This window comes from Trichechus manatus, unplaced genomic scaffold (assembly GCF_000243295.1).
Source record: "Trichechus manatus latirostris isolate Lorelei unplaced genomic scaffold, TriManLat1.0 scaffold00084, whole genome shotgun sequence".
In the NCBI taxonomy this organism is placed as follows: domain Eukaryota; kingdom Metazoa; phylum Chordata; class Mammalia; order Sirenia; family Trichechidae; genus Trichechus; species Trichechus manatus.
The window spans coordinates 4,520,956-4,547,230 of NW_004444020.1; the positions used below are offsets into that span (position 1 = coordinate 4,520,956).

Sequence of the window (26,275 nt, forward strand, 5' to 3'; positions counted from 1 at the left end):
GTCATGTCTGAATGCTAGAGTGTTTCCCTCTGAGCTGTGGAGGATCATGGTGAGCTGAAATCAAGCTGACAGATGGTTCCCTAACAAGAAGCAGAGTGATTGCTTTCAGAGGCCCGTCCTAGCCATTCTCCAGTTGTTGCTCTGTGCCAAGCAAATGACACTGGAATGTGGGCCCAGGCCTCGGGAGGCCAACCTGCCAAGCTGAGCAAGCTGCAGTGCGTGGTGCCTGGCAGGATGCCCTCCCCTCTGCCTGGATCCTGTGCTCCAGGATCCCTTGCTGATTTCATTAGCCCAGTCTTCACACTAATGGGGAAGGCAGGGACTACGGTTCTGGAGAGAGGACAGTACAGTGGACCTGACCACACAGCTGCCTGAGAGGGTGGCCAGCAACTTCTGACCTTCCTTTAGAGCTGGCCTCAAACCCCTTGTCTAGACTGAAGGGGAGAAAGAGCATAGTGAGACCCCTGGGCTAAGGTTTCTCTCATCCTATGCCCCCTCCAAGCAGGACTAAGCTCTTAAACAGCCCACAGTAGATCCAAGGCCACAGTGTATTTATGAGAAATGACTAGTTCACTGGTGATTTATGGAGAGGTGGAAGAAAGACTCCCATGGCCAGAACCCAGCAGACATTTCATCTTAGATGTTGCCCTATTCTTTTTCCATTCCAGCCACCTATTCACCCCCAGCCCCATAGGTCTTACCACCTATAAAGAAATCCCTTCAATCATTCTAAAGGATTCATCTCTTGAACCTGGTTTGCACATCTGACTAAAAAAAAAAGGGCTTCATATTTAAGTAAACCAGAATCTATTATTCCCTCAGCACATCCCTGTGTAGCTCATTTATCCTCAGACATCTTCAACTCTAATACAGTGGACTGAAGATCAGCATTTATGGACTGCTATTCCTCACAATACCAACTGGCCACTTCCTGTATCCCTTAAAAAAGTACAAATGCAAAACCACTCTGTTGGGCTATTTCCACAACCAAGACCACACAAAATTCTTGTAGGAGAAAAAAATCTCACTGAAAATGATCTTATGTTCACACTTATAGAACACACAAAGAAAAAGATCTACTAATCCAGATTCTAATACAAGATTCTAATAGAATAGTCTGAGACTTAAATATATTTAAAATAGTTTAATAAATCAAAGAAGAGATAGAAACCATAGAAAATGATAAGAAATCATGAAAACAGGGCAGGCAGACTTGAAAAACTACCACAAAAACTTTTAGAAATTAGCAAAATTATACAAAGCCACTAAAATTTACAATGTAAAGGACGGCTGGACATCAGATTAACAGAGCTGGAGAGAGACTTAAGTGAACAGAAAAACATACTAAGAAAATCCTGAGATGAAGCACAGATGAATAGGCACTAGAAATAACAAAAGAGAGTTTATGAGACAAGGAGACTAGAATGAAAATGTCCAACATGTATCTAAAAGGAGTTCTAGAAGGAAAGGATAGAGAGAATAGTGGTGCGGTAACATTAGGAGCAATTTTGGCTGACAATTTTTTCAGAATTAAAGAAGAACCTTAATCTTTAAAAGAAATAGCACATTAAACTTCCAAACAGGGTAAGCAAAAATTAACCCAAATTCAGATACCTTATGGTGGACATGCATAAAACAAAGAAAAGAGAAAATTTTAAACACAACTATAGAGAAAAAACAGAATACCTATAATGTGCTGGCAACTAGACTGACAGAGATGTATCAACACCATCAAGAGATGCCAGAAGACAGAGGCATGATACCTTCAAAGTGCTGAGAGGAAATAACCGTCAACTTAAAATCCTGTGTATAGCTAATCTATAATTCAAGAGCAAGGGTAAAATTCAGACAATGACTTTAAAATTTTCTCTTTCATGGGCTCACCTGAAAGTAACACTGAAGGATGTATTTCAGGAAAAAGGAAATTGAATTAACAAGGGTGGGTGAAATCCAGGAAAAAAATGGTGAGCAAAGAAACCATTACTGAACTTGTACATAAACATACATAAATGCTGACTTATTTATAAACAACTGTGATAATAATGGCCACTTGAGGGAGGGTAAAGACAGGTGGAACTAAAATACTGGTCAATAATAATGTGGAAGATGGGAGAGGGTGGTGAATATTAAAAAATTCTAGGATTCTTGTTTCATTCTCTTTGTAAAATCATAGGTCATGTTAAAATATAAGGGTAATGGAGAGGCATACCATGTTCATGGATTAACAGACTCAATATAGTAAGCATGTCAATTTTCCCCAAACTGATCTATGGATTTAATATATTTCCAATCAAAATTCCAGCAGAATTTTTTTTCTGTAGCTATAGGCAAGCTGATTCTAAAATTTATATGGAAAGGTAAATGAATTAGAATAGATCAAACAATTCTGAACAAGAATAAAGTTGGAGGAATCACACTACCTCATTTTAAGACTTACTAGAAAGCTGCAGGAATTAAGACAGTGTGATATTGGCAAAGGGATAGACATAGATCAATGGAACAGAACAGAAAGTCCAGAAATAGACCCACACTAATATGACCAAATGAATTTTGACAATGGTGCAAAAACAATTCAATAGAGAAAAGACAGTCTTTTCAACAAATGGTGCTGGCACAATTGAACATCCATATGCAAAAAAAAAAACCTCAACATGTACCTCACACCTTATAATAAATTAACTGAAAATGGATCATAGATCTAAAAATAATTGCAAAACTATAAAACCTTTAGAAAAACAGATAGAAGAAAATGTGATCTGGGATTAGGGAAAAATTGCTTGGATGTGGTACCATAAAGCATGATTCATAAAACAATAAATTGATACAGTGGACTTCATCAAGATGAAAAGCTTTTTTCTCTGCAAAGATACTGTCAAAGGAATATAAGATAAGCTAAAGACTAGAAGAAAATATTTGCAGATTTCACATCTAATAAAGAACTTGCATTCAGAATTATAAAAAACTCTCAAAATTCAATAGTAAGAAAACAAACAACCCGATTAAGAAATGGGCAGAAGATTTGAACAGACACTTCATCAAAGAGGCTATATAGATGGCGAGTGAGCACATGAAAAGATGTTAAACATCATTAACTATTAGTGGGAAATGCAAATTAAGGCCACAGTGAGATATTACTACATACCTATCAGAATGGCTAAAATAAACAATAACGTCAGTACTAAGTTATGGTGAGAATACAGAGCAACTGCAACTCTCATACCTTGCTGATGAAAGTGCAAACTGGTACAGCCACTCTAGAAAATAGTTAGGCAGTTTCTTAAAAATTTAAACATATACATATAATATGGCCCGGCAATTCCTCTCCTGGGTATTTAACCTAGGGAAATAAAAACATATTCACACAAAAACCTATACACAAATATTTATATCAGTTCTATTCATAATAGCTACAAACTGGAAACAACACAAATGCCCTTTAACAGGTCAATGGATAAACCAACAGTGGAGTATCCATAAAGTGGAATGCTACTCAGCAATAAAAAGGAATAAACAACTGATACAAGCAACAACTTGGATAAACTCCAAATGCATATGCTGAGTGAAAGAAGGCAGTCTCAAAAGATTATATACTGTATGATTCCATTTATATGGTATGCTCGAAAACACAAAACCATAGTGATGGAAAACAGAACAGTGGTTGCCAGGGTATGGAGAAGGTATGACCGTAAAGAAATAGCATGAGAGGGATTTTTGGGTTGATGGAACTATTCTCTATCCCCACTGTGGTGGTGGTTACAAAAATCTGTACATGTGTTTAAACTATTGTGCACCACCTCTAATAAAAAGTCAATTCTACTCTATAATAATTTTTAAAAAAGGATTTTTAAATTTAAGGATAACTAACAATGCATAATTCCAACAGTAAGAAGAAGAAAAACATGGACTAAAGAAATAGGACACTAGAAGGAGAAAAGTACACAGATAAGCAACAGGCTTAAAAGCACACCCACTACAGGGCAGTGGCTCCCTCTGGGGAAGATGTGAGGCATGGAGAGGGAGGTAATGTTTCATTTCACTTTTTGAAAAGTGGTCTCTAAAGGAAAATTGCTAAATCTTGATGGTCAGTACATAGGTGTCAGTTACATTATTTTCTTGACTTAGCTGTAGTTTGAATTTTTCTGATTAAAAAAACAATTTTTAAAGAAAAGGGAATTTAATACCATGTTTACAAATCTCATAAAATCCTCACACATTTCACCCTGCCACAGGACACAGCACTAAGAACCTGAAGTACAGTGTCACAGAAGCCTAAGAATCGGGGGACCTGAGTCTCTCTTCCTAACGGACTGGGCGTCCTTAGGAAAGTTATTGGATGTCTTTGAGCGCTATGTCCTTGTCTTGTTCCTTTTCTTTCTCCTTCACCGTGTCCAGGGAAATCAAATGAGGGCATCGGATAAAAGAGCATTGTAACCTGAAGAATGATGGACAAATGAGCAAATGCTGGCAACTGTTATGATTAAGCATCCGCAGATCTCATCATGTTCATCGCTTTGACCTTCCTCCCTCTGAGCCCCATTGTGGGCGCTGCTCACAAGTGTCCCCAGGCAGGGGGAGCTTGGATCATTCCGGGGGGTAAAGCACAGGGAATGAGAGTGGGAGGGAAGTCACAGTCCTTCCTTAACAAGCCAGAGCTCAGATAGCTGCCCCACGTCTCTACATACTTCAGTATGTTCTGAGCTTCAGATGAGCTTGGTGGAGAAAGCAAACAATACAAGCCAAGGGGACTTGCTGGTGGGAGAGGACACCATGGCCCAGAGTGGAATGCAATTGCCCCAGGAGCAACCCACTAACTTTGTGAGATGTCTGCTCATTTCTTATGCCCTTGAAGCAGGGGCGGGAGGCCACTCACCGACGCTGGCCAAGGTGTACTGGTAAGGTTCCGAGAGGAAGTGTGGGAGGGTGAGGAAGAAGGCGCCTGCAGCCAGGAGGAGGCCCCCGATGCCAATCAGCCGCGGGCGGTGCACCCGGCTGCCAAAGTAGCTGACAAAGATGATGAGGATGGCGTTGCTGATCTGAGGAGAGAGCAGAGGAGCTGAGTGAGACTAGAAACCCCATCTTCACCCACCCACAGAGCAGACCTGACTACACCCAGTCTAGGAAAACCAGAGAGGCAAGAGGGTGCCTGGTCTCAGCTGGGATGCAGGCAGAGCTGTGGTGTTAGACCTGCCCAGAGGCCCTCCAACACGTAAATTCAGATTGCTCTCTGGTGTCAGAAGCCCTTCCCTGCCTCAGCCTACTGAGACCAGGCCAGGGGAACTACCTGGAGACCACGGAAAGTCTCATAGCCTAAACTTAACCATTTTAGGACCAAACTGTTTGAGGCAAAATCCAAGAAGCCTCCAATCCTGGCTGGCTCCTAGGAATAGTACATGTTCCCTAATTAAACTCCTTAAGGACTCTTGCTTGGTAGTCAATAACAACCAAGCAGCGTGCACTATCTCATTTAATCATACAGTATCCCTCAATTTACAGGTGATAAACTTGGGGCTCAGAATAGTAAATAGTTTGCCCATGTCCATGAGGTTAGGAGGTGGTCAGTCCAAGACTTAAGCACAGAATGGCCTGACTTTAAGCCTTTAGTCTTAAATAGAGTGGTCTCTTAGAGAAGTGGGTCTCTGCCCCAGTTCTGCTGCTAAGCTGCCCCTGTCCCTTGCTGGGCCTGTTTCCACTTCTGTAAACTGAGGGATGAGGACGAAGTAAGCCCATGTCCTTAGGTTCCTCTTATTCCCTAGAAGGATGTGCTCTCCTAACACCACTCAGAGCCAGGGAAGAAACAGAAGGCTCAGCTTGAGGAGCAAGGTCTTAAACTGGAAAGGGGGTGTAGGCAGGCCTCTGACATGTCACCATTCAAAGAGATGATACTCTGCTCCAGGACACACGGTCATCTGGACTACAGGGCCTTTCTTTGAATGTTAGCAGCCATAGCCTCTGCCCTGCCCACACCACAGTCTCCTTCCAGCTGGAGAAGCAGGTGCCTCTGTCTCATGAAATAGAGGCTAGAGTCTTGGTAGACAGCTCTTGCCAAAGTCTCCAATGACCTACTTATTGCTAAATTACAGGTCCATTCTCAGTTCTCTTCTTACTTGATCTCTCATCACCGTTTGACTCAGTTGATCGCTTCTTTCTTCCTGAAACACTTGTTTCACTGAGTTTCCATGACATTGCCTCTCCTAGTTTTCCTCCTGTCTCCCGGCCTGCCCTTTCTCAGTCTCCTTGGCTGGTTCTTCCTCATCTCCCAGATCACTCAACACTGGGCCTAGAGCTTAGTCCTTGCACCTCTGCTCTTGTCTGGATGGTCTAATCCAGACTCTTGGATTTACATGCTCTATATGTGCTTCTAATTCCCACAGACTTATCACATTCAAAATCTCACTTCTCATGGCCCCCAGATCCTGGCCTCTCCTTATCTCCTCACCTCAGTAAACAGCACTCCATCCTCCCAGTGGCTCAAGCAAAACATTTGAGCATCATCCTTGACTATTCTCTCACACCTATGTCCAATTCATAAGCAAATCTCATTTGTTTGACCTTCAATACCAACCCAGAAGCTGACCACTTCTTACCATCTCCACCAGTACCACCCTGGTCCAAGGCACCAGCATATCATGTCCGAATTAATGCAGGAAGCTTCCTAACTGTTCTCCTTGCTTCCACCCTTGCCCCGATGCAGTCTATTCTCCATTCAGCAGCTGAAGTGATCCTGTTGAAATGTCAGATGATGTCCCCTCTGCTCAACCCTCCAATGGTAAAAGGCAAAGTCCTTCCCAGAGCCTCCAGAGCCCTACACGTTTCTCCCCTTCCCTGTTACCTCTCTTACCTCTCTTCCTCTTCTCCCTCCACTCCAGCCACTCTGCCTTCTGCTGCTCCTTGAACAATACATCTTTGAAGGAACAGGTGAATTCTCTCCTCAGGGCCTTTGTGCATGCTGCTCCTGCCTGGACTGCTCTTCCCTTACATGTCTGCAGGGCTCCCTTCTTTTCTAACCAGCTTCAGATAGATGCTCAGATTTAACCTTATTAAGACCTTCTCTGATCTCCTTATTTAAAATTCAACCACCCTCCCCCCAGTTTGGCCCTGTGCAGTTTTTTTCCATCACAACTTTATTTTTCTTCATATCACTTATCATCATCTGATCTACAAATGAATGTCATATCAGTCATTAGAATATAAGCTCCATATGAGCAGAAATTTTTTTCTGTTTGTTTGTTCATTCCTGTCTCTCTAGCTCCTAAAACAGTGCCTGACACATAGTAAGTGCTTATTAAATATTGGTTGGGCAAATGAATGAATGAGTAAAAGGCAAACTTTTTCAAGAAGCGGACACAGTTGTCCAGGAGACCCCTCTTTCATGGCCACAAGTAAGATGGCTTCTGATTTACATAGAGAAAGGGGAGGAGCAGGCGTGTGAGGAGGAAGCCTAGCCCAAACTCCAGATGGTTCTAGAACGTTCAGAAACCTGTACCTGGAAAGAAAGCTTTATTCTTATGCTTCTTAGATTTTGTTCATTTCCTTCTTGTTTCCCCATAACTTTTCATGAAATGATTGTAAATGCCAGACCATATCTGCTATGCTGAGGCTGACTTAAAAATGTCTGAGTGAGGGATGGTGGAGGGACCTGAAGAGGACTCAGAGAGGAGGCACTGGGATGCTCCGGCCGCACCCAACCAGAGGGCCATTCCAACACTCTACTGAGGCCTGAGCTTGTATTCAGAGGGAAGCTGGACCTCCGCAGTTGTCACAGATGAAATTTGCTTAAGACCTTGGTTTCCAAACCTTCCTCCCAATGTAAAACAAACAACCAAAAAATGAGGCTGTCATAGCTGAAGAGAGGAGGGCCTCTGAAGCCCAAGCCTTAGCCTTGTTCCCACCCCTGAGACCCTGGAAACAAACAAACAAACAAACAACAACAACAAAAAACCCAAACCCATTGCTGTCAAGTCGATTCCAACTCATAGCGACCCTACAGGACAGAGTAGAGCTGCCCCTTAGGGTTTCCAAGGCTGTAAATCTTTAAGGGAGCAGACTGCCACACCTCTCTCCTGTGGAGTGGCTGCTGGGTTTGAACTGCTGACCTTTTGGTTAGCAGCTGAGTGCCTAACCACTGTGCCACCAGGGCTCTTTCCAATGGAGTGGCCCCTAAAGCAGCTCTGTGGATTTCCTGTTGGACAATTTGAAAGTTGTTACAAAGCCCATTTGTAACACATCACTGCTCTTTAATATCTCAAACCAAAGGGGCTCCAGTCAAACTGGTGGGAATGCATTAAGGTTGGAGGGCCTCTAGGGCTCCCATTGACTTAGGCTACTCAGCCCTGGCCTTTAGTGGTGGACAAGAGAGGGCGCTGCTTGCACAGGACCAAGACGCCCAATGTCTTCTGTCAGCTGAACTTCTCCTGCCGCTAGTCTTTCATACCCAGCCTACATCAGACCCTTCACTCCACCTGTTGGCCCCCATAAGACTTTGAGACTGTGAGCTGCACCTGAAGGCTGGTGCCCCCTGGAGGGCTGCTCACCCAGACTTCTGGTAAGCAACCTCTTTATGGTCTGTGATGCCTTCCATCCTGCACTCAAGCAGCTGCCAAATTCTGCCTTTTTTCTTTTCAGTATCTGTGGGATCCCTCACTCCTTCAACCCCTCCAGTCAAGTGCAGCTGCCAACTTGTGGATGCCTGTCTCCCACCTCTAGAGTTTCTTGGTCACCTCTTCCATAATGAGACTTTCCATCCCTCCCTGGCTCTGCTCAAGAAGCCATGCCTGCCACAAAAGCAGGGACTTTCACATCAACCTTCTGCTTGCCCCATAAGGTCCCTGCTTTACTACTTGGTCTGTTTCTAAATGCCTGGGTCAGAATCAACAGGAGTGCAGAAAGTCCCTTGGCTGACTTCCTGTCCTACCTTCTCCACACACTCACTCATCCACCTTCTCCACATACATTGACACAAATACACACTCAGATACAAATACATACAGACACACAGATACAGACACACACAGACACAAATACACACATAGACGCAGGCATACACATACCTAGTCACACACAGAGACACAAACACACAGGCTTGTTAGGTGACAGGAATGAACTTTCTTATGTTATTTGCCTCAAATCATGACCATAAGCATAATCAGAAACCAGGCTGTTGTAAAGCTCATCTGAGTTTGGGAAAGAGAAGATTATTTAATGTATGAATTATTTTCTTTTTTGGTTGAACCATAGCCCTGTTTCAAATATTATTCCCTTTATTTGCCTAATCAACCTTCCATCTTAACTGGCTCCACATGTACCAGCTGGCCACTCCCTGCCCCCTGAAGAAACCAGTTGTTCCTGGGATTACATTTTTGTTCCAGGCATAAGAACAATATGCCAGTTCTGACTTTAATCAGTAGAGATGCCTAGAATACTGTGTTGAGAAGGATTCAGACAGAGTCTGTATCTGGACTCAGCAGGAACGAAGACTATGGTAGATTAATGATGCTTGCCAGGGCCATGGGATAGGAGCGTGGTGACACAAATGTCAGAGATTTGTTTTCCCTGATGTCTGCCAGAAGTGAGGACAACATGTGCCATGGTCATTATCAAAGGCTGTTATGAATTGAATAGTGCCCTCCCCCACAAATATGTATTGAAATCTTAGCCCCTATACCTATGGTTGTGACTCTGCTTGGAAATAGAGCTTTCTTTGTTATGTTAATTATGTCATGCCCGAGTAGGGTGGGTCCTAAACCTGATCACTTCTGAGTTATAAAAAGACCAGAAAAGACACAGAGAGACACACACACACAGGGGAAGACAGATGCCATGTGAGGATTACAAGTCAAGGAACCAAGGAATGCCCAGGGCACCCAACAAGAAAGGAATCTACATGGCCAAGACATTGATTTGGACTTTTAGCTTCCAGAATGGTAAGAAAACAAATTTCTGTTCTTTAAAGCCACTCACATGTGGTACTTGTGTTACAACAGCACTAGGTAGGTATGACACAGGCCCACATTTGGGAGGGAGCATTCTGTGTGAGGGGTGCCAGGCTCCTTTCCTGGAGGAGAAAACAACCTACATGGTCAGGTACACCCAGTCAAGGACATAGACACACATTAGATAGAGACACATGCATGCACACACACACATACACACACACACACACACACACACACACAGACACAGAGACACATACATATAGAAAGCAGTGTAGGCACACACGTGGGCCTGGGAGTTCAGAGGAGGGGGTCTGAGGCCAGTCAGGCCAGCAGGGACAACTCAGACTGGACACAGGATTGTGGGTGTACAGGTACCTGTATGTCACAGGTGTGGAGAGACAGCCTATGTCGGGGGAGTGCTGTGCAGAGAGAGCACCCATAGAGGTTCCAGTGATATGTTAGGGAACATGACTTCTTTGGATAGAGCAGAGCTGTGGATCAGGGATTGGGGGAGCTGTGGTAGAAGAGGTAGGGTGGGGATTCACAGAGGGTGGCCTTCATATGGCAGCCATCAGACGGACCTGGGTTCAGATCCCGGTGGCACTATGCTCACAACATGTGGGTGCTGACCTGGGATGGGTTATTAGACTTTCTGACCCAGGTTTTCTCCCCTGGAAACATGACTATGAAGAGACCTTTCCTCTTAGGACTGCAGAGTGGACCTGACACAGGCAAGGGGCTCCTGTGTGGACCACCAAAGGTGGAGGAGGAGCGAACAGCAAAGCCACATGTCCAGATGGGAACAGGCTGGGGGAAGGGGAGACTGAAAGGTGATGGAGGGGGTGTTAGGAGACATCCCATTTTCTTGTACAGCTCCATCATAGCCAGAGCTGCTCTGGGGGAGCCTCGTGTCTCTAAATTACTGCATCTACCTGATCTCACTAAGTCAAGGGACAGTCTAATCATGTTCCAGAGGCACAGCTCAGCTCCTGGGAGGGTGAGACCACTGCCTCCATCCAGGAACAGTGGGCCTTGGGAAAGAGAAGAGAGAAGCCAGGTCTGGTGCCCCATCTCCACACCATGGAGTCACTGATGCTGCAGCCATGATGGCAGGTGGGCTGCGTCCCTTCTCTCTCTCTCCCCAGCGTCCAGTGACTCCCAGCAGACTCTGCCCTCTGACCTCCCACCCCGTCTCTCGGCCTACCCTACCCCCCTGTAACTTTGATATGGAGTTGCTAGTGGACAGTGTGAAATGGCCTCATCCGTGTTGCTGGAAGGCCACAGAGATCTGACTTCTTAGGTGAGTCAAGGGTGCTGAGCAACTCTGGCTCATGTGATCCTTGCAAGACTGGAGCTGCCTGGGCTTGGGGCTGCTATTCCACCTGAGCGCCTGGGGCTCATCTCTGCCCGCATGGGGATGGGGCTGAGGCCATACAAATGTGTAGATCTCCACAGAACTCAATTAAAGGCACAAAGTTTGGAGGCAGACAGACTTGCACACCTTGGGCAACCCAGCTGCACTTGCTGAACCTCATTATTCTCATCTGTCAAGTGGGGATGAGCAGAGTACTGTTGGAAGGGCTGCTGAGGCCCTGAGGACAGGTGTGGGACGCTCTCAGCACAGTGCCTGGCACATGGTAAGGCCTCAGGAAACGTGCCTGTGGGGTCAGACTGTCTCCATTCCCTGGGTCCCCAGGCAGAGAGAGGTCTACACCCCATTTGCACATCCCAGGCCCCATTCCCCTGCTCCACACATAGAGCCATCTCTCAGATCCTGTGACCAGGAAAGGCCATACGGGGGTCCAGTACCTCCTGCTTACCTCATTCAGGCTGGAAATGAGACCCGAGGAAGAACTGGAAAGGCCGAAGCGCTTCTCGATGGTGGTGAGGCTGCTCTTGAAGTAGGCACTGTACAGGAGCTGGCAGAGCTGCAGGAGGCCATGGCAGAGCACGAACACCTGGGGACACAGAAGAAGAACCCTGTCAGGCCTCTGGACAGCCAGCACCGGCCACCCTCCCGGCCCTCCACTCCAAGCCCCCTGCTACAGGAGGCCCAGCAGCCTCGTGCAGATCCTCCTCCGCTTCCTTGTCCTTGCTGTGAAACTCAGTCCCCCTGGCCTCTGCTTCCTTACCTGTTACATGGGTAACACCTACTTCACAGGGTGGCCTGAGGGTGAAATGAGACCATTGCTGTAAGGTATTTCAGCCCTCAAGAAGCATTCAGTAAGTGTTAGCTGTTACCATCATTACTGCCCATTCTTACCACTGTCATAAATGGCTCAGTAAAAACAAGAGGAGGAGACCAGTGGTGCAAAGGTTAAGCGCTCGGCTGCTAACCGAAAGGTTAAGTGGCTCTGCAGGATAAAGACCTGGTGATCTGCTCCATAAAGATTACAGTCAAGAAAACCCAGTGGGGCAGTTCTATTCTGTTACATGGGGTCACTATGAATTGAAATCAACTCAGTGGCACCCAACAACAAAACCAAGACAAGGATTGGAGAATCACGGCCAAGAGAAAGACTAGACTTATCAGCCACGCATTCACCACGTTGGATTTTTTTCTCCAGTGAGCTGCTGGTTGGCCCGTAGGGCCTATCCTCCCTCCTGTGCCTGTGAGGGCTTAACACCACTCTTCATCCAATCCAGACCGCTCCCAGGCCTGAAGAGAAGCCCTAGGTCACACTGCTCCCCTGTCTCCTTCTCATTCCCCTCTCCCCCATTAATACCCGTCCTCCAAGGCCCACTTCTATTGCCCTCAACGAAGCCCCATGATGCTGAACCCAAACCACCTGGTTAGAATGAATGCTTCTCCTCTCACTTCCTCACTTGTTATGACCTCTTATCAGCGATCTCTTGGCTAGCTCAGCTGCTAACCAAAAGGTTGACAGTTGGAATCTGCCAGCTGCTCCTTGGAAACCCTATAGGGCAGTTCTACTCTGTCCTACAGGGTCGCTTGACAACAGGTTTGGGTTTGTGTTTTTTTTTTAGTCAGAGGCATCTGCAGTTGTGCTTGCTCCACCCCTGGATGGATAATGGCCTCAGGGAAGTGGCTGAGGCCCTTTGTCTTTGTAACCTACCCCCTGCACACTTAGCCCTGTGGGTACATGGAAATGTGAGTCCACAGTTATGTGTATCTGGAGACAGATACACAGCAGGGAGGGAAGGGGAAGGGTTTGATGATCCAGAGAAGGCAGGCTCAGGACCTGAGCCTTCCCAGACATCCCCTGGAAGGTGACCCTTCTGGAGACCACACTTTTCCTCCAGGGAAGGGTGGGGTGCCGTTCTGTTCCGTTTCATAGTCTGCCAAAGCTCTTCCCTTAACTGAAGTGCTGGCATCTCAGGAGAGCAACTGGGGCTCCACCTTCATTTCCTTTTCCTCCCAAAGTTGAGCCTGCCCCCTCCACAGGGGCCAGACCTGACGTTTCCTCCTCTACCTGATAGGGCGGAACATTTTCGAGGCCAGCTTGAAGCTTCTGACAGGGACGAGCCTTCACTGCTGTGCACGCATTCATGCTTGGAAGTCTCTGAATCTGAGCTAAATGAAACCGTGAAACCATGAAACCAGACCCCTCTCCAAACTGCTGCCTGCCGCCACCACCCCCCCCATCCCACATTGCCAACGACTCCTGAACCAGTGATGGAAGGGAGTCTGCCGCTTGTAGGCAGAGGTAGAACTCCACCCTTGCCTGCCTAGAGACGCTCCGCTTTGCTTGGTTTTATATATGGAATTCATCCTAATATTTTGTTTGAACCTAAGGGTTCTACAGATAAAACTATTTTGGAAAATGATCTAGTTCCAGTCTCTTTTCACAAATAGGGAAATTGAGGTATAGAGAAGGGGGATCAGAGTGCCTAGCATAGTGTCCTGCATGTAGTAGGCATTTCTGTGCTTAGGTGCCAGTTGCTTGACATATTCTGAGCCTGCCTCTCCCACAACTGTGCAGCCTTAGCATGTCTTCACCCTCTCAGGACCATGGTTTCCCCAACTGTGAGGTCCTGGGGCTAAATCGGTGGTTCTTAACTCAGCTTTGATTCAGAATCACCTGGCCAGGGCTAGGGTGGGGGAGTGTCTTCAAAATATAGAGGCAGCCCAAATCCAGACCTGCTGAACCAAAATCAGTGGGGGTGAAGTCCAAAATGTATATTTTGGAAAAGTTCCTCCAGCAGAATTTCATGGACAACTGTGGCTTAAAATCACTGGCAGAAAGGAAACTTCTTAGCTCTAACAATAGGTGTGAAGGATTAGGAAAAAAGACAAAAACAAAACAAACATCGTTGTTGTTAGTTGCCATAGTTTTGGCTACTACCCATGGTGACCTTATGTATAACAGAATGAAACATTACCTGATCCTGTGCCATCTTCATGATCATTAGTAAAACAAACAGTGATCTTCCCTGATATGTAGGCATTTCCACCATAAGGTATAAGGGAACACAAGAGGCATGGAACTAGGCTAATGGGAAAGTAGCACAAGATGGTAATGGAATTCATCAAGGTGCAATATTCTTCCATGGACACAGGGCATCAAATCACACTCAAACCCAGATTCCCTGGTCTGGGCCAGATCCCAAAAATAGTCTGTTTGATCTTGGATGCCTTGCCAGACGTTCTGCTCATCCCCTAATAGCAAATGCCCCCATAACTCTATCTGTAGTCTCTTTTTCTACACACAGCACCCTTTCTGCACACTTTCATGGGAAATCTCATTTTCCCATAGGATGATGCCATCCAAATCTCAGTTCCTCACCTAGAACTTTCCCTAAAGCTTTACACTCAGGTCCATCCCACTGTCTGCTGGATGCGTCCACCTGGACACTCTCAGACCCCTCAGACTAGTCACTCCCCAAATAAAACTCATTGTCTTTTCCCCCTCAAACTGCTCCTCTTTTTCCTTCATCCCCCATCACCTTCACTCAGTCTCCCAAAATAGAAGCCAGGAAACCTTCTAGATGCTCCTGTTCCTCACTCCCCACCTCCTGGCATTCACTCCACCGTTGAGCCCTTTGATTTCTTCTTGTGTCTCTAGTACTTGGCCTCTGCCCTTCACCTGCAGGTGTGTACCTTGGCTCTGGCCCTCACCATCTCTCCTCTGGATTATTCCAACAGCCTCTCACTGTCTCCTGTTTACCCTCTTCAAATCTACTACATCACCCCAGAGAGAGCGTTCTCAAATGCAAGCATGAGCATGTCACACCCAAATTAACACCTTTCACTGGCTCCCTACTTCTTATAAGATAAAAAATCATGCCCTTGGCCTGGTATCCAAGACACTACAGGTCCTAAGCCTTGCCTGCCTATTTGGCTCCATATCCTGCTGTAGCTGACCATATTTTGCAAAGATAGCTGCACCAGTATCTCTTATCCCACATACTCCTCTTACAATGTGACACTGACGTTCGTGCATCAAGAGATGGGGTCCGTGTTCCCTCCCCTTGGATATGGGCCAATCTTAGTGACTCTCTTCTAATGAAAAGAATGAAGTAGAGGTGGTGCTGTGTGATTTCTGAGGCTAGATTCTAAAAGCCAACACAGAATCTACCTGGCTCTTTCTCTTCTGGGATGTTTGCCTTTGGAACCAGACATCATGTTGTAAAAAAGTTCAGTCTTCCTTACTCATGGTAAGGCCACACGTCGGCTTTCCAACTACCCCAACTAAAGTTTCAGCTTACAACCAGCATCAACCTTCAGCCATGTCAGTGAGTGAACCTTCAGATCATTGCAGCCCCAGATTATGACAAGTGGAATGGAAATGGGCTATCCCCACCAAGCCCTGTACAGATTGAAGACTTGAGAGTAAACTAAATGTTGTTATTATTTTAAGCACTAAGTTTTGTGTTGCTTTTGTTTTGCAGCATTAGACAGCTGTAACACCTGATGCTACACACATGACCTTTAAACGTCATCTAGGTCATACTACTTAAAGTTCTCCAAAGCACACACCGTGTCTGTGCCTTTGCTCACAATCTTCACAGAATGGTCTTTCCTTTCTTTGTCTGGATAACTCCCACTTGCCCTTCATGACCCCCCTTGCCCAGCATGGAGCACAGTTCTGTATCCAGTTCAAGGTCGCTTCTAAATATCCCAGCACTCTGTTGCCTGCTCCTGCCGGAGGTAACTTGATTGCTTGGCACAGGGTTGGTGGCAAGGGCAGCATTTACAGAGAAGTGAGAAGCTGACATAATAGCCTTGGGGAGAGACAATCAGGGCTTGACCTGAGGTTGGGTCAGTGGGAATGCATGAGGGACCTGATTGAGGGGCTCCTGCAGAGGTTGGGTTGACAGGGCTGTCACTAACTACAGGTAGAAAAAGAAAAGCTACAGGGTTTCCAGCCAGAGGACCAGGAAGGAGGCAAGACTGTGTACAGAGACAGGGTGTTCAGCGGGAGGAATGTATATGAGAGGGAAGACAATGTGTTTCTGAGCACTAAGTTCAGAAAAGACCAGTCTCCGTCTATCCAAATCAGTAATGAATTAACAGGAATGACTAATTGCTATCAACTTCCGTAGCTGTCTCATGAGAAGAGGGTGGGGACAGTGGGAGAGAAAATCTGACTCAGATCTTTTCCTGAAAGATATCCTTTGCTCTTTCCAGTAACTACAAAAATCTCCCATTTTCTCCTCCAGACAGTAGGTGGATGACTCTACCTAGAGTCTGCTGGCACCTTCCCACATCCCCTGCCCCTCGCAAAGCCAACCTCACCACCAGCTGTTGGATACTGCATCCTTGTCAGCTTTGGGAGCCTGATGGGTAACTTGGCAGAGATACTAGTATGTATCTGGGCCCCCAGGTTCCAATGGATATGGAAGATGGGGAGGAATCAGATACGTGGCTGGAGGGGATGGAAGGGCAGGGAGAAAATGCCAGGAAAAGAGAAAGAAGTGAATGGATGGTTCTGGCAGAGCTTTCTGGCCAGGGCCACTCAGGGGCACAGCCATCTGGCTCCACATACTGGGCTTATGGGGATGGTATCATTGTACCAGGCTGCTCAGACTTACCCAGTACCCACTACATACCCAGCACGAGATGAGCAAAGAACACTTGATACAATGCAAGAGGAATAGAAATCCAGCCCTTGAGGAGGACACAGGATTGGTGGGAGTAGGAAAAGGTTTGGTAGTTGAGTAGCAGCCTACCCTTCACCATCATTTAGGGGACATAGTGTTATGGTTAGGGGTATGATTTTGGTGTCAAATAGGCCTAGGTTTAGATCCTTGCTCTGTATGGAATGGCGTGAACTTCTGCTACTTATTTGACCTCTCTGAGCAGCAGTTTCCCAAATAGTAAATGGGAGCTATGATAATAGTGAAAAAGAGGAAGACCGTCAAGAGATGGACTGCCATAGGGGCTGCAACCATAGGTTCAGGCATAACAATGATTGTAAGGATGGTTCAGGACCAGGCAGTATTTAGTTCTGTACATAGGGTCGCTATGAGTCGGAATTGACTCGATGGCACCTAACAACAACAACAAATGATAATACCTGTTCAAAGAATTCGGTGAAGATTGCTTGAGATAATGTGTTTAAAGTACCTGGCACCTTGCCTGGCCTTTGGTGATTACTCCACATATTGGAGTGATATTTAATAAGTTGCAGCCTCCTGTACTCCATCCTCTTGCCTCTCTGTTTTTAATTTAACCTCTTTGTTGCTTTCGTTTCTCTTGGGGTATGAGAACTCGAAAAGAATTTCCAACAATATGTTCCGCAGAACACTTGCTTTATATACTTCAAGTCAAAAGGGTACCCTGCAGAAAAATGTTTGGAAAACGTTGCATACTATAATCCTCCCTCATGAATATTTACAATATCTATTAGCATATTAAAGGATCTGAGAAGTCCTTCAGAAAAGATCTGCTTAACTTTGTTTAACCCACCTTTCCCCATATTTGTTTAATCATGAAACATTTTTTCACATAACCAATAATATCATTATGCAGAATGTACTTTAGGAAAAGTTATCTTGTCACTCTTAGAAAGCAGCTATGGTAGAATTTAAGTCTTGTGTTTCTTCTCAAAAGAAAATAAAGATATGTTATATGGGATATAGTAACATCTTTAAAATAGCACATCATCATTCCTCACTCTATTTCTTCTTCATAACATTTATTGCTTCCTAAAATTACATCATGATTTGATTTCTTATTTCTCAACATCTCCCTCACCAGAATGTAGACTTCATGACGGGCAAAGGCGATGTGTGTTTTTAGGACACCAATATCCCCCATGCCTGAAACAGTGTCTGGCCTATCATTGGGGCTCAATTGTTGAATTCACAAATGTGGCTTTAAAGTACTCTAACTTTGAATCCATGCTCCAGAATATACATCCATCAGAGTCGCCATTCTGGGAAGCTGCACATTCATTCCAATGATCTGTTCTCCATCATTTCTGATTCTCCCTTTTGCATTGCATTCAATAAATATACAAGCCACACAATCTACCAGAAACAAAACAGGATTTTAGCTTAGCTGCCCCTCTTACTTACCTGGCTTAACTCTAAAATCACAATCCAAATGAAAAACTTAAGATTTATATCTATATATGAAGGAATTTTCTGGGGTGGTGAAATATTCTATATTTTGATTGTGGTGGTATATACACCGGTGTATACATATGTCATAATTCATCATTTAAAATCTGTGTGTTTCATTATATGTAAACTATATCTCAATAAAATTGATTAAAGAAAAAATTAATTTATAAAAAGATTTGCAGGCCATGAAGGGTATTCAATATAATGTTCTAAGTCTTTGAGGGGAATTCCACAATCAGTTTTATTTATTTATTTATTTCTAATGTTATAAGCAATGGCAATGTTATTGGAATAAGTTTGTTTATTCAAGGGACATACTTTGAAAGATTCAAAATGCATGTAAATATCTAAGTTTGTGGTGCATGCATGTGTGAGTGTTAAAATGATACATGTCATTTCAGGTACATCTTGTAGAATGAAGCTAGTAGAGAAATCCCATGCCAGCGGAATAACATTCTTGCGAGGTGGGTGGGTGGGGTGGGAAGGTTCTCATACTTCTAAAAGTGAAGGGAATGCTCACAGGTCCACCTTTCTCTAATCCCAATAAATGCGGAAGAGGGAGGTTGGAGAGGAAGAAAGCAAGGAAATTTGAGTAACTATGAAGGTCTTTCTTCTAATAAAGAAGGAACTTTTTACTATCTGTGCCAAAGAGCTAAGAAAGGCTGAAAAGATGCTGAGATCCCAAGTGGGTGGGGTCCCAGGCCCAAGTCAAGCTTCAGAGACAGAGGCATGGGTATGACAACTGTAAAGGGTAAACACAAGGAAAAGGAGAGAAACACTCAAAGTTCAGGATGAATGAGAAAGGGCTGAAGGGTAGCCTGGATGTGCTCACTTTGCTCTACATGTTTATGAACTTCTTTTCCAAACTAAACATTGAAACAATGGACCTAAGGTGTCTAACCACGGTTATAGGGACACTGGACAGAAGTTCTTTAATGTGATCCGCATGGAGTTCTTAAGTTCTTACCTATTTAGTGCCGGACTCTGTTGTTAACCAACACTGATTGTGTCTACACTCATCCTTGGAAAGGTAAAGCTCTCGGGGTTTATTTACCTGATGTCTTTATGTCCTCTCAGATGTGACTTCTCTGTGGTGATTCAGTATACTGAGGGGGCCCAAGAATGGGAAGAAAACCATTCAGGAGCAGGAGGTGACCTCTGTTTGGAAAAACTGCTTCTATCCCTAAACGGTAGCTGTCAACTTTCCCGGACAAGAATATTTGAATGGAACAGTTCTCCCAAAGAAAGAGGGGGGAGGTTGGGGGATTTAGTTCACTTATACATGCATCTTCTACCCTCTCCCCACTCCTTGTAATTTTTAATAGTTCTATCAGTATTTTTATTGGATAACTTTATTTTGTAGCTGGGAGCCAGAAGGAACAGGGCTTCCCTCCTGGATGCAAACACCTACACTAGCTGATAGTTCCTTCAATTTGTAAAGAGAAGGTCCCTTGTGTTTCTCCTGGGGTAAAGGACTTTTCTGCATTAATCCCTCAGTGTTTGGCTCCACTTCTTGTTTCTGCTTTCTGTCACACCTGCTGATTCTAAGTCTGTTGCCCCTCCAGGGTTGTGTCAAGCCCAAGGGCTCCCCTCCACTTTTGGCCTTGTGTACATACTTGAAAGACTGCCTTCCTCCACTCTGTTTCATCCATCAACACTTTCCACCTTGCTGAAATTATTGAAATCTTTTATCCACTAGCCCACAGACTTCCATCCATAGTCTCTCTCCATTTCCTTTCTCTGTTACCAGTTTTCAACATTTTTTATTCATTACTTTCATAATAATGGGGTTTTGGAGATGACGGGAGACAGACGTGTGCTCAGTCTGCCAACTTGAATTACAAACCCAGTCTACTTCCTGTTGTTAAGCCTAGCAGACAAATGAATAATTCTGTCCTCACTTTTTCAATGGGAAAAAGAAAGGCTCCGAGAAGTACATGCTTGTCAGTGGACTAAGTTGTTAAACCAAAAAGTGTACCAAGGTCCTTCTCTACAACCTCTCCCACTTTCACTAGATTCATTCATCCTAATAACTCATTTATTTGACTAGATTCTTCCAAAGTGGTTGTCATACCTCCAATAGAAGGCACGTGGCTAGACAGTGGTGCTGGCTCTGGGTTGTCTGCCCTATCTCCACTTGTACTTCTATTTTTCAGTGTCTCCACCCTCACAGCCCATTCTCAGGGCTGGTTGGCAGTTCACCAAATGGTAAGGTCTAGGAGGTGAGTCTCCTGGCTCCTGAGGCTCTAACACAATGGAGATAAAGACTGGAACTCAGAAAGGATGACCCCTGTTTCCCAATGATGTCAGAGATGCAGGCGTAGGCAGATGGGAGGGGCTCTGCGTTGGCTCCTCTGAGAGGCCTTTCAGAGCTGGAGGGGAGAGCACAATCCTTCTCCATGTTCCCCTAAAAGAAAAAGAGGGGGGCAAAGCAAGAACCAAATGTGTTCTGGAATGGAAAGCCTCCTTCAGCCAACTGGCCTGCTTATCCGTTTTGCACCTTGTGCAGGCTGTGACTTTGGATCCAAATCATAGCCCAGGGGCCCAAAGAGGAATGTGTCTTTTAAGAAGTGATTCAGGAAATCAAATATGTTCCCATGCAGGAAGAATGTCTAAACAAGATAAAGCTCAGAGATTCAGAATAGCCAGCCCGGGGTCAAAGTTGGTCTATTCATAGTAGCAGTACTAAAAGGTATCTTTAGCATTATCAGTATTATTATGAACTAGAAAAAGCCTTTGATTAGACAGTGTCCCGTGGGCCCTTGGAAGTATAAAAATCAGAACAATCTGAAGAGAAACACATAGATTGCCATTGTAGCGTCTTTGTTCCTTCTTAGGGCACGTGAAAAGGAGGTAGATGAGCTTTCTAGCTCGTAAAGCTACTAATAATCCTAAAATACTTGTTGTTTTGTTTTTTGCCTAGTGGTGCCCCTTTCTGAAGCCCAGCGGTCTCCCTCTCCCATTGCCATTGAGTCGATTCTGACTCTTAGCGACCTCTTAGGACAGAGTAGAATTGCCCCACAGGGTTTCCTAGGCTGTAATCTTTACAGGAGCAGACCATCACGTCTTGTCTCTGGTGGAGCGACTGGTGGGTTCGAACCACCGACCTTTCAGTTAGTAGCCGAGAGCTTAACCACTGCAGTAGGAATGGAGAAAGGCAGATGGCTGAATGGATCTGGTGCGATTTGTCAGGGAAGGTAAAATGGAGGAGCAAATAGTGAGAGATTGCTTGAGGTGATGAGAACTGGGGTCTGGGCTTTAGAAGTCTAGATTTAGAGAAAGAAATTCTAGAAGGGATTAAACATGAGCACATGAGACTAGATGAATTTATCAGATTAGCTAGAAGCATGGTGCTCAAGGTTTCCCAAAAAAATAAAAACTTTGCAACAAAATTACCATTGATGTTTTTATGTAAATAAGTATTCAAGTTCTTATTCAGAAATCCCCAGACTCATTTCTGTTATTAAGCCAGAAAAGCTTTCCTTCATGGAGAACAAGTGCCATCTTGTCTTTTTTGGAAGTTGACATGAGAGTAATTTGTTAGGTTAAAATAACGCACCATTAGGAACCTGTTTTGCATCCGTTTATGGCAGGGGGAAAACATTCAGACTGTTTTAATGTGGAAACTTCACATATTTTATTTTCTTCCTATTCTTTGCTATGACAACAAGATGGGACATCAATATATCCCCCTCACTTCATGGAAGGGTTTGAAGATTAAGCCCTTCCTGCCCCTAGGAAAGGAAAACTAGTTTTACAAAGAGAGAACATGGAGGCTAGGGAGGGGGTATCAGAAGAGCCTGGGACCCTGAGAGCCGATCTCGAGGATGATTAGGTTTAGGGAAGCTTACAAAATTTTTTCAGTGTCACACAGTTGGTAAATGGTAGCAGCCAAATGATGCCAAATTGTGTCATCATTCTGCTCCACTACACTGCCCAATCTTAAGAAAGTTCACGGTGGAGGGGGTTCCACAGATACTGTTTTCATCAATGCTGTCCGATACCTAATTGCCAAACCTAGCGGACACTTTGCCAATGATCTCTTTACATAAGATCTGCAGCTTTTGACACTCTTGATTTCCACCTTGCCATTTTTTTTACATTCCATTTAAAAAAAATTTATTGTAGTAAAATATATCTAACACAAAATTTGCCATTTTAACCCTTTTTAAGTGTATAATTCAGTGACATCAGTTACATTCACCATGTTGTGCAAATGTCACTGCTATCCATTTCCAAAAGTTTTTATTCACTCCAAACAGAAACTGAGTACCCCTTAAGCAATAACTCCCCATTCTCCCCTCTCCCCAGCCCCCTGGTAACCATTAATAAATAAACTTTGGTCTCTATGCATTTGCCTCTCCTAGAAATTTCATATAAGTGGGATTAAACCATTTTTTTAATGCTTAGTAAAAAAACAGCATAAATTCAAAGGACAAACAATAGATGGGGGAAAATATTTGCAGCATATATAGATGTGACAGATAAAATGTTAGTACCGATCATATTTTCTATCCAGCAGCACAGGGATCTTTATAACTTAAAGCATATCACTTTTTTTTTATTTTAAATTTTTTATTGTGCTTTAGGTGAAAGTTTACAGAGCAAATTAGTTTTCCATTCGATAGTTTGTACATAAAGCATTCCATGACATTGATTTCATTCCCCGCAATGTGTCAGCACTCTCCCCATTTCCATCCTAGTTTCCCCATTTCCTTTCCTCCTGGTTTTCTACCCCTCCCTGCCTTCTCATCTTTGCTTTTGGGCAAATGTTGCCCTTTGGATCTCATATAATTGATTATTCTAAGCGCACATTCCTCTAGGGTGGTGGTGTTTATTTTATGGGCTTGTCTATGGTTTGGCTGAAAGGTGGTCTCCAGGAACGGCTTCAGTTCCAGTTCAGAAGGGTGTCTTGGGGCCATAGTCCAGAAGGGTGTCTTGGGGCCATAGTCTTGGGGGTTCCTCCAGTCTCTGTCAGACGAGTAAGTCTGGTCTTTTTTAAGAATTTGATTTTTTGTTCTACAGTTTTTCTCCGGCTCTGTCCTGGACCCTCTGTTGTGATCCCAGTCAGAGTGGATGATAGTGGTAGCTGGACACCATCTAGTTCTTCTGGTCTTAGGGTTATGTAGGTTGTGGTTCATGTGGTCCGTCAGTCCTTTGGACTAAATGCTACCTTGAGTCTTTGTTTTTTTTAATTCTCCTTTGCTACAGACGTAAGAGACCAGTAGTTGTATCTTAGATGGCTGCTTGCAAGCTTTTAAGACCCTAGACCCTATCCACTAAAGTAGGATGCAGAACTTTGTCTTTATGAACTATGTTGTGCTAACTGACATAGATGTCCCCCGAGTCTATAGTCTTTTGCCTTCAAGCCTGGGACCTTCGTCTTGAGAGGTATTTGGTTATGACTAAGAAGTTGTTCTGACTGTGGTCCTTGTGTGCTCAGTTGTCTATATTAACATACAGGCAGCACCAACAGTTATGTATGTAGAAATATCCATCACCAAACCTATATCTGCAGGTGAGAGTATTCCCTTAGATCCTCCCACACCTCTTGGCGTATTTATCTCCCCATATATCCATTCATAATTTAGTGTTTGTTAATACTACTGATGCAAAATTGTCTATGCTATAGTATTTTCATTGTTGCCCTTTGTTCTTGTGTTCCTCTCAGTGTCCTCTCATGCCTTGGTCATGTTTTGCTGACTATCCCCATATTGTGTACTACTTTTCCCTTCACCAACGTTAACATGTGTCTTCTATCTATTTGGTAGTTTTCCCTCCTTCCTGCCCCCCATCCGTGGTAATCATCAAAAAGTGGGGCTTTTTTGTTTCTTTTTTCCCCAGGTGTAAACCTTTTCTTGTTTCTTTATAATAGCGGTCTCATGCAATATTTGTCCTTCTGTGATTGACTTATTTCACTTAGCACAATGTCCTCCAAATTCATCCATGCTATGAGATGTTTTGTGGATTCATCATTATTCTTTTTATTGTTGCATAGTATTCCATTGTGTGTATGTACTACAGTTTGTTAATCCATTCATCTGTTGATGGGCACTTAGGTTGTTTCCATCTTTTTGATATTGTGAGTAATGCTGCAATAAACGTGGGTGTGCAGATGTCTATTCTTTAGGGTACATTCCTAGGAGTGGGATTGCTGCATTGTATGGTATTTCTGTTTCTAACTTTTTAAGGAAGCACCATACTGTTTTACAAATTGGTTGTACCATTTTACATTTCCAACAGCAGTGCAAAAGAGTTCCAGTGTCTTCACTACTTCTCCAACATTCATTATTTTCTTTTGATTAGTGCCAGTAATGTTAGGTTAAGAAGGTATCTCATTGTAGTTTTGCATATTTTCAATGGCTGATGATCGAGAGCATTTCTTCAGGTGTTTGTTAAGTCGTCTGAATGTCTTCTTCGGTGAAATGTCTGTTCGTATTCTTTGCTCATTTTTCAAATTGAGTTGTTTGTCTTTTTGCTGTTGAGGTGTTGACGTTTTCTGTAGATTTTAGAGATTAGACTCTTGTCAGATATGTCGTAGCCAAAAATTTTTTCCCAATCTGTTGGTTCTATTTTTACTCTTTTGGAGAAGTCTTTTGATGAGCCTAAGTGTTTAATTTTTAGGAGATGCTATTTAAGTAGCTCATCTTCTGTTCCTTGTGCATTTTTCATTGTTTAGTATTCTATTATGCCATATATTAGGGCCCCTAGCTCCCCCTTGCCATTTGTGAGGTCACTTGCCATCCCAGTTTTCCTGCTCCCTCTCTCTGGTTGTTCCTTCTTAGAAATCTTTGTGGGAGCCCTTTTCTGTCTCCCCACTTGATGTTCATGCTGTCTTGGTTCTGTCCTCTTGGGCATCCCACTCATCCATCCCTGAGCTAATCCTCATTTGCATGCTGAAACTTCTCAGTCCATAGTAAGAGTGTAGCCCTCTCTCCTCAATGCCATGCCTCTGTTCAACTATATCCCACAACACTTCAACTTCAACCCCCATCAGGACCTCAAATTCATGCCCTAAACCATAATCTTTAGTCCACACCTTCTCCTCCTCTCAATTCCAGTTCTTGTCCAAATCAGGTCTTGACTTCACCTGTGCTCTCCATCTCCTTGGCTGTCCTCCAGTCCAGGTCACCTTCAGATCCCACCTGAGCCATTATAACAATTCCCCACCTGTTTCCTGCACTCACTCTTTCCCCCTTCCAGTATAGTCTTTAGTCAGCAGTCACAGTGATCTTTTTTTTCTTTTTTTTACATTTTATTGTATTTTGGGTAAAAGTGTACACAGCAAAACAGGTTCCAATTCAACAATTTCTACACATATTGTTCAGTGACATTGGTTACATTCTTCAAATTGTGTCAATATTCTCATTATTTCTGTTCTGGTAGTTCCATTCCCATTAACCTAGTCGCACTGCCCCTCAACCTTTTCATCTATGCTTTAGAGTAATTGTTTACAACTTGGTCTCAGCGAGATAATTTTTTAAAGGAGCTCAGTACTCAAAGGTGATATTCTTTACTTTATGAGCTAACCTGCCGTTTAAGTAAAGGGTGACTTCAGGGGATAGTTTCAGTTCAAGGTTTAAAGAGTATCTCAAGGCCACAGTCTCAGGGATTCCTCTAGTTTCAATGGATTCAGTAAGTGAATTTTTTGAGAACTTGAAGCTCTGTTCCACATTTTTCTCCCTTTCTATCAGGACCCATTTATTGTGATCCTGATCAGAATGTTCAATAGTGGTTGCTGGGCACCATCTAGTTCTTCTGGTCTCAAGGTAGAGGAGGCTGCGGTTCATATAGACTATTAGTCTGCCAAG

General features: G+C 44.0%; 1 protein-coding gene across 1 annotated transcript in view; it reads right to left on the bottom strand.

Annotated features, from left to right (window-relative positions):
* The window catches only part of SLCO2A1 (solute carrier organic anion transporter family member 2A1), a 57,227-nt gene extending 39,071 nt beyond the window's left edge, over nucleotides 1-18,156 (bottom strand). Inside the window, exons 1-3 of the mRNA XM_023736028.1 lie at nucleotides 18,094-18,156; nucleotides 11,753-11,890; nucleotides 4,871-5,033 (exon numbers count right to left, since the gene is read on the bottom strand). Of these exons, the coding sequence (XP_023591796.1) occupies nucleotides 4,871-5,033; nucleotides 11,753-11,890; nucleotides 18,094-18,156 (364 nt within the window). The remainder of the gene's footprint in view (nucleotides 1-4,870; nucleotides 5,034-11,752; nucleotides 11,891-18,093) is intronic.
* Nucleotides 18,157-26,275: the final 8,119 nt, after the last annotated feature.